Source organism: Macrobrachium nipponense, chromosome 5 (assembly GCF_015104395.2).
Source record: "Macrobrachium nipponense isolate FS-2020 chromosome 5, ASM1510439v2, whole genome shotgun sequence".
Taxonomy (NCBI): domain Eukaryota; kingdom Metazoa; phylum Arthropoda; class Malacostraca; order Decapoda; family Palaemonidae; genus Macrobrachium; species Macrobrachium nipponense.
Window position 1 is genome coordinate 77655912 of NC_061107.1, and position 8520 is coordinate 77664431.

At 39.5% G+C, this 8520-nt stretch overlaps 1 protein-coding gene across 1 annotated transcript; it reads right to left on the reverse strand.

The window, feature by feature from the left end:
- Positions 1 to 5019: 5019 nt before the first annotated feature.
- Positions 5020 to 7818, reverse strand: LOC135215435 (uncharacterized). The gene is made up of 2 exons (XM_064250088.1): positions 7150 to 7818; positions 5020 to 6063 (listed from the first exon to the last, which is right to left on the reverse strand). The coding sequence occupies exons 1-2, from the start codon at positions 7357 to 7359 to the stop codon at positions 5647 to 5649; spliced, it is 627 nt and encodes a 208-aa protein (XP_064106158.1). The 5' UTR covers positions 7360 to 7818; the 3' UTR covers positions 5020 to 5646.
- Positions 7819 to 8520: the final 702 nt, after the last annotated feature.

Genomic DNA, 8520 nt, shown 5'->3' on the forward strand with positions numbered 1-8520 from the left:
TATTGAAATGATAATGTAAGGACTATGTTTATGTGATACTACTAGTGATAGGTGTCTCCTATCTATTTGGTAATGTATATCTATGGTTGTGATATGACGTTTTTTATCACTTCGTTTCGTTCACGTTCAGTAACAAAATCTTTTTAGTTAATGATTATGTCGATAACAAAAACAATAACAACAACTATTACTGTATATATATATATATATATATATATATATATATATATATATATATATATATTATATATTGATATTGATATTGATATATGGGTACCGTATGTGTGTACGTTACATTTATTTATGATAATCCTAAGTGCTACCCCTCCCACCCCCCGCCCCAAACAATGAAGGATTTGATCCGCCACTGACATTTTCTGTGCTATCCATCCATAGACCCAAGTCCCAAAAGATAACAACTTCTGTTGAAAACAATAAGTCCATTTCCTCCTCGTACTGCATAACCCATTTCTGAATACAAGAGGACGTACAGGAAGTGCCATTTCACCTATCCTGGCGGTATCAAAGTCACCAGACCTAGTTTCAACCACAGCAAGCATGCAAGAAAGACCTTTCATTTATTACTCTCTAATTTGCAGTTATTACGAACTGAAAGAGCATCAGTATTCACAAATCGACAAATCTTGTTTTCCAAATACTGACTTATGATTAGCACTACTATTTCTAATACTGCTACTAAAAATAATAATAATAATGTAATTAGGAAGTAGACCCTCTCTCAAGCATATCTTATTAAAAGTAATGGCTACTTCAGCAGCGTCACGCTTATAGAGAGAGATTCTTGTCTATTTTTCGAATTAAAAAAATAGAGAAGAATCTCTACAAGCAGAACGCTGCTGAAGTAGCCAATAATAATAATAATAATAATAATAATAATAATAATAATAATCGTCGGTGTTTCTTCGAGTGGCGTTGTTTGATACCTCATCTTCCCTGTCGTCTTCTGTGGCATCGTCTCTCAGTTCGTCTCCATGTAATTCGTTGTCGTGTGACATTTCCCTTTCCAGTTCTTCTCCTTCTGTTGGGGAGAGCCAGTTCTTTTTCTTTATGTTCCTTACTTGGTCTGCCAGCCTCTGCTCTGTTTGGGGGGTGTTATTCCTCTCATTCCGGATGTTGACCAACCTTCTTCTATATCCTCTCTCCGTCGGGTTGCTTCTGATGTAGCATCTCCACATTTCCTTATTTTCTTCTCTTGTCCATTTCTTCCTTTGGTTTGCTTCTGTAGCTCCAATCTCATGCTGTTGGTTACTGTCGTTGTGGTGGTCAGTTACTGGATGACGACCTCCAAGTACCTGACCGTCTTCCCCTTCAATTGGGTTGAATACCTGGCTGCCGGACGAAGAAACACCAACGAAGTAACAGAGAGGACGGAATGTGTAGGAAAGATTAGACAAGCGATGGAGCCAGATACAAAGAGAACAAAGATCCCCTTCATGAAAGCCTACATCACCAAGAAATTAAGGGAGAAAACAAGTGAGGTCAATGAAATAATGGACATAATACACACCACCAGTATCACAGAGACAAATAACTTGGCATATGCAGGAGCAAGATTAGTAGCAGAACTGATTGGGATTCGAACACCAACACCACCAGCACAACCAACCCAACAGAAACCAAAACAGCAACCTCCTTGGAAAAGGCGCCTGGAAAAGCAAATCATGGTGATGAGATCTGACTTGAGTAAACTGAAAGAGATGGCAGAAAAAAGGCTAAGAAACAAGAAAACAAGGGAGGAACTCAACGAGAAATACAAAGTACAAGAGAGGGGACTAAACAAACACAATAGAAGATATTACCAGGGAGGCTTAGGCCAAAGCACATAAGATCCAACGGTACATGAACAGGAATAAGGGATACCAACAGAACAAACTATTCGGAACCAACCAGAAAAGACTATACAGCCAACTAAGAGGGGAAGACAACCACCAAGAAATTCCTGAAGCCGAACCAAGTAAGAGACTCTGGGAAAACATATGGAGCAATCCGGTATCACACAACAAACATGCAACATGGCTCCAGGAAGTCAAGGAAGAAGAAACAGGGAGAATAAAACAAAGATTCGCAGAGATCACGACAGACACAGTCAGACACCAACTAAAGAAAATGCCAAACTGGAAAGCCCCAGGTCCCGATGAAGACCATGGATACTGGCTCAAAAACTTCAAGGCCCTACACCCACGAATAGCAGAACAACTCCAGCATTGTATCTCAAATCACCATGCACCCAAATGGATGACCACAGGAAGAACATCCTTAGTACAAAAAGACAAGAGTAAGGGAAATATAGCCAGTAACTACAGGCCTATCACCTGCCTACCAACAATGTGAAGTTAACTAACAGGTGTCCCCCACCAACAGAAAGGCTGCAGAAGGAAGTATAGGGGCACAAAAGACCAGCTCCTGATAGACAAAATGGTAATGAAGAACAGTAAGAGAAGGAAAACCAACCTAAGCATGGCATGGGTATGACTATAAGAAAGGCTTCGACATGATACCACACACATGGCTAATAGAATGCCTGAAAATATATGGGGCAGAGGAAAACACCATCAGCTTCCTCAAAAATACAATGCGCAACTGGAATACAATACTTACAAGCTCTGGAATAAGACTAGCAGAGGTTAATATCAGGAGAGGGATCTTCCAGGGCGATTCACTGTCCCCACTACTCTTCGTAGTAGCCATGATTCCCATGACAAAAGTACTACAGAAGATGGATGCCGGGTACCAACTCAAGAAAAGAGGCAACAGAATCAACCATCTGATGTTCATGGACGACATCAAGCTGTATGGTAAGAGCATCAAGGAAATAGATACCCTAATCCAGACTGTAAGGATTGTATCTGGGGACATCAGGATGGAGTTTGGAATAGAAAAATGCGCCTTAGTCAATATACAAAAAGGCAAAGTAACGAGAACTGAAGGGATAAAGCTACCAGATGGGAACAACATCAAACACATAGATGAGACAGGATACAAATACCTGGGAATAATGGAAGGAGGGGATATAAAACACCAAGAGATGAAGGACACGATCAGGAAAGATATATGCAGAGTACTCAAGGCGATACTCAAGTCAAAACTCAACGCCGGAAATATGATAAAAGCCATAAACACATGGGCAGTGCCAGTAATCAGATGCAGTGCAGGAATAGTGGCATGGACGAAGGCAAAACTCCGCAGCATAGATCAGAAAACCAGGAAACATATGACAATACACAAAGCACTACACCCAAGAGCAAATACGGACAGACTATACATAACACGAAAGGAAGGAGGGAGAGGACTACTAAGTATAGAGGACTGCGTCAACATCGAGAAACAGAGCACTGGGGCAATATCTGAAAACCAGTGAAGACGAGTGGCTAAAGAGTGCATGGGAGAAGGACTAATAAAAGTAGACGAAGACCCAGAAATATACAGACAGGAGAATGACAGACAGAACAGAGGACTGGCACAACAAACCAATGCACGGACAATACATGAGACAGACTAAAGAACTAGCCAGCGATGACACATGGCAATGGCTACAGAGGGGAGAGTTAAAGAAGGAAACTGAAAGAATGATAACTGCGGCACAAGATCAGGCCCTATGAACCAGATATGTTCAAAGAACGATAGACGGAAATAACATCTCTCCCATATGTAGGAAGTGCAATACGAAAAATGAAACCATAAACCACATAGCAAGCAAATGCCCGGCACTTGCACAGAACCAGTACAAAAAGAGGCATGGTTCAGTGGGAAAAGCCCTCCACTGGAGCCTGTGCAAGAAACATCAGGTACCTTGCAGTAATAAGTGGTACGAGCACCAACCTGAGGGAGTGATAGAAAACGATCACCGCAAGATCCTCTGGGACTATGGTATCAGAACGGATAGGGTGATACGTGGCAAATATAACCAGACGTGACGTTGATTGACAAAGTCAAGAAAAAAGTATCACTCATTGATGTCGCAATACCATGGGACACCAGAGTTGAAGAGAAAGAGAGGGAAAAAATGGATAAGTATAAAAATCTGAAAATAGAAATAAGAAGGATATGGGATATGCCAGTGGAAATCGTACCCATAATCATAGGAGCACTAGGCCGATCCCAAAATCCCCTGAAAAGGAATCTAGAAAAACTAGAGGATGAGTAGCTCCAGGACTCATGCAGAAAAGTGTGATCCTAGAAACGGCGCACATAGTAAGAAAAGTGATGGACTCCTAAGGAGGCAGGATGCACCCAGAACCCCACACTATAAATAACTTACCCACCCTTGGAGGATGTGGTGATAGAGCAAAAAAAAAAAAAATTAGAATAATAATAAAGGACAAGACTGCTACTGCCTCACAAATTCTGTGGCAAACAACAGAATTCTCATTCGAACTTATTTGAGCATTATTGTTCGTTGTCAGTGGTAAGGAAAAGTAGTCCTTTCATGTTCATTCATATTTTATTGATAAGTGAAAATGTATAAAATGTAACATATGCGAGATTCTAGATAAAAATATACAGGCTATAATAAATTATAAAAAAAGCATATCACAAATATATACGGTTATTATCACATTAACTTTTCACTAGCAGCATGACCAATCCTTATATACTGGACATGTATATTTTTATAATATTAGTATTCTTATATTATTAATTATAATTATATAAGATTAATTATATATATAATATATATATAATATACATATATATATATATATATATATATATATATATAATATAATATAAAATCAAAATTGACACACCCCAAATGTGCATTTGTCTTTTAGTGCAATGACATACATTTTTATATGTACCTGAATATTGATAAATATAATATATAAATATTGTATTCAGTGTATAATTATATATATATATATATATATATATATATATATATATATATATATATATATATATATATATATATATATATACATATATGATACTCTATGGGTGCGTTGCTAACCATAGACATCCTTATCCTACAATATATATATATATATATATATATATATATATATATATATATATATATATATATATATATATATATATATATAGTATATTTGTTCATCCTATTAAGGCAGTGTTTCAGCTTTTCGATTGAGAAATGGACGGCCTTATCGAAAAATGCAAAATACTTAAAAATAAAAAATGCACAGCAATGTATTTGCTGGCGACAAAGGTTCCTCTCTGAATGATTCACAAAATGCAAGAACGTCTTAGTAGATATATGTCCCCTACAACCTTCAGTGATTTAAGAATCTATCGTGACAGCGTATAGCATATTATCAGTAGTTTTCTTCACAGCCCCAACTGATCCTGATATTCAGGATAAATAAATAGACTGCCACACTAAGACTAGACTATAAAAAATAACATTTTCCAGTGAAACTGCCTGTAATCGGCATGTGTCTAAAAAAAGTACTTAGACGCCAGTGTCGAACTTTCGAGAAGTTACGATTACAGTATGGCATTCTTGTACTACTTGATAATACTTTAATAATCCTTATCTAATAGGACTAGAAAGCACAGCACTCGGAGGAATTTAAACCATCAGCTGCCGAGAAACGCTCCCGACCTTCCGGACGACTTCGATATTTGGCGCGAAAAGTTCTCCTCTCAACTCTTCAGAACTTTTCAACTTTCTGTTGTTGGCAAGGGCGAGGCAGTCGGGGTTGGACTAACACAAGCACTAGCGGCAGGATCCGTCAAGTTCGTAGGAACTTGATGACTTGATTCACGAGTCTCCTCCTTGCTTGCCGTATTCGAGGAAGAAAGGGCGAGAGCATCCTCGTAGGAGGGCAGTTCCTTATCCTCACAGGGCTCGAGCCACGCGTAGCAGTGCACGCCCTGGGTGGAGCCCCTCTGGTGGAAGGAATGGACGGGGACTTCGCAGGTGGGAGAGAGAGTATTTCGTCTGCTGTTCGCGCCAGCGATGAAATCACCGTCTGCATGTTCTCCGTTGGGGAGGACGCTGGCAAACAGGACGTAATATGGAGGCGGCTTCGAGGTAACTATGTCGTAAGATGGAGGCACGTCGTTGGGATCCTCGCCCTGGAAGAGACACCTTTTTAAAAAAAAAATTCAGATAAAGATGATCACTTACATTTACTCCATGATACAAATTACATATATGCAGGCCACGCATAGGCCACACATACATATGTATATTTATATAAACACATGTGTATACATAGTGTGTGCATGTCTGCGTCAGCGTCTGTGTGTGTCAATGTTTGAGAGAGAGAGAGAGAGAGAGAGAGAGAGAGAGAGAGAAGGGTGGGGGAGGTGTTAGGCAATAGAAACATGCACCGTATACCAATCAATTATCAAACGTTATATTTGCTTTAAGGAGACATGCATAAACAAGACCGCGTACTTAGAAGCCCACGTGATCCACACAAGAATTATTCATTTAGTTTGGGGAATAACTCATGAAGGTCGCTTTGGGCGTTCTAGGAGGAACTTCGTGGAATCTCCGTCTTCTTCTCCAAGTTGTAACTTTAGGCATATGACATTTTGAAAGCTCCGGGTTTGAAAGGGTAAAGGACCGACTTCTTATAACGATCGATAATTACGAATGCTCCGGAGGTGTGAGTTACAGGTGGGAAAACAAATGTTGGTTCGGTGAGGACATCTGTTCTTGTTGCTGGTGCTGCCGTGTTAGTCTTATTTGTGAGAAATACGTGTCCTGGCATTGACGATGACTTAAAAAGTTCTTAGAAAACACCACAGAGAGAGAAAGAGCAATGGTCGAAGTGTATAAAGATGTATTCAGTAATTTAATAATAATAATAATACCTCACGTATAGCTGTTTAATTCAACACCACTCGTTGATTAAATATCCTATCTACCGTTTAATTCTCTAATAGCTTGTAAGTCATGAACCCAATAACCCAGTGTAAAAAGAACGGAAGACTGTATAACAATTAAACAATGAGTGGTAATGGATTAAAATAATTATGTGTAGTGTGTAAAATCTCTTATTTTCCTCTATAAGTATAGAGGACTAAACATTGCACGAGTGAATTGAAGGAGGTAAAACACACACAAGCACACGTATATAAACATGAGAGAGAGAGAGAGAGAAAATCGTTGCAAATCAACTATAATAATTTATCACTAGACCGACGTCTTACCTGCGCTTCTTCTTCATCAGAGTCCGGGTCAGGAGGCGGGATGCAGATGCGGCAGCAGAGCGCCAAGATGATGCACACTAAGTACAGAGAGGACAGGACGATGGCACAGCTGACTCCGATGGCTCCATACTGCTGCATGAGCAACAGTGCAATCAACGTTGGCCCTAGACCAACAACAAACAAGATAAAGGTTTCGACGTATTTCCTCATGTTGTCTATTTTGGAAAAGTTTGACTCGACGAATGCACTAGACTTTTTTGAAAACAGGAGGTTAAGGCACTTGGGAACTGGAGGCGCGATGTACAGAGATTACCTCCTTTACAAAAATAGATCAAAGGTGCTGTCAAAGTCCTATAATTTATCAAGTTTCTTTTATCTTCGTGATGGTCCACTAAATTCTGTAACTGGTAGTGTTATCTATCTCTGTCTTCTTAACTGTAGCAGTAATAACGTAATCCTATGAGGCGAAGGGACAACTTATTTCTTCTATTTCTAACTTATGTCAACTTGGGTAAGGCACTAGACACCCTGTAGATGCGATCAGCTCGCTGGTCGTAGGATAACTGACCGAGGAGGAGGACCGCGAAAGTCGAAACAGCGGCTGTCCGCGGAGATCAATGTGATGCACCGTGACGTCACTGCATGACGTCACTCAGATTTTCGTCATGACTCAACTACGCCACGTCAGGCAGCGCTTCAGCGAACCACTGGAATCGTTCGCTCTTGCTCTCCCAGTCGCACTCGCTCTCGCCCGATTACCCCACCAAAAATTTGGGCATTGTGGCCCTTGTGTCTCCTTCAACCGGTGCTTTTAGTACTATGCTTGTGGCTCATTCATTAACAGCGCATGAGAACTTTAGATCAAGCGCGGTGTTGTTATGTAACGCAATCTACGACATAGGAAAACATACCTTCGAGTCCTGAATTCCCTGAAACTGCTCCGGATCTGATTCCGAGAAGTGTTGCTTTGTCGCGTTCCCTTCATTGGGAGAATCGCTTATGATTGTCTTCGCAGTATCTCAGGTTAAGGGAATCTTTAACTATAAAGCTGTAATTTTCACTGAACTGTAGGAAAGGTGTAAACAGACGTATATATTCAAATACGAACAGAAAAATTGCTTTATACGATTTCCTCAAAGCATATATACCCAAATATGCACAGAAAAATTACTTTTTACGATTTTCTCAAAGTATATATTCAAATATGCACAGAAAAAAAACTTTATATGATTTTCTCAAAGTATATATTAAAAAATGCACAAAAAAGACTATACGATTTCCTCAAAGTATATATATTCAAATATACACAGAAAAATTACTTTATATGATTTTCTCAAAGTATATATTCAAACATGCACAGAAAAAATTATT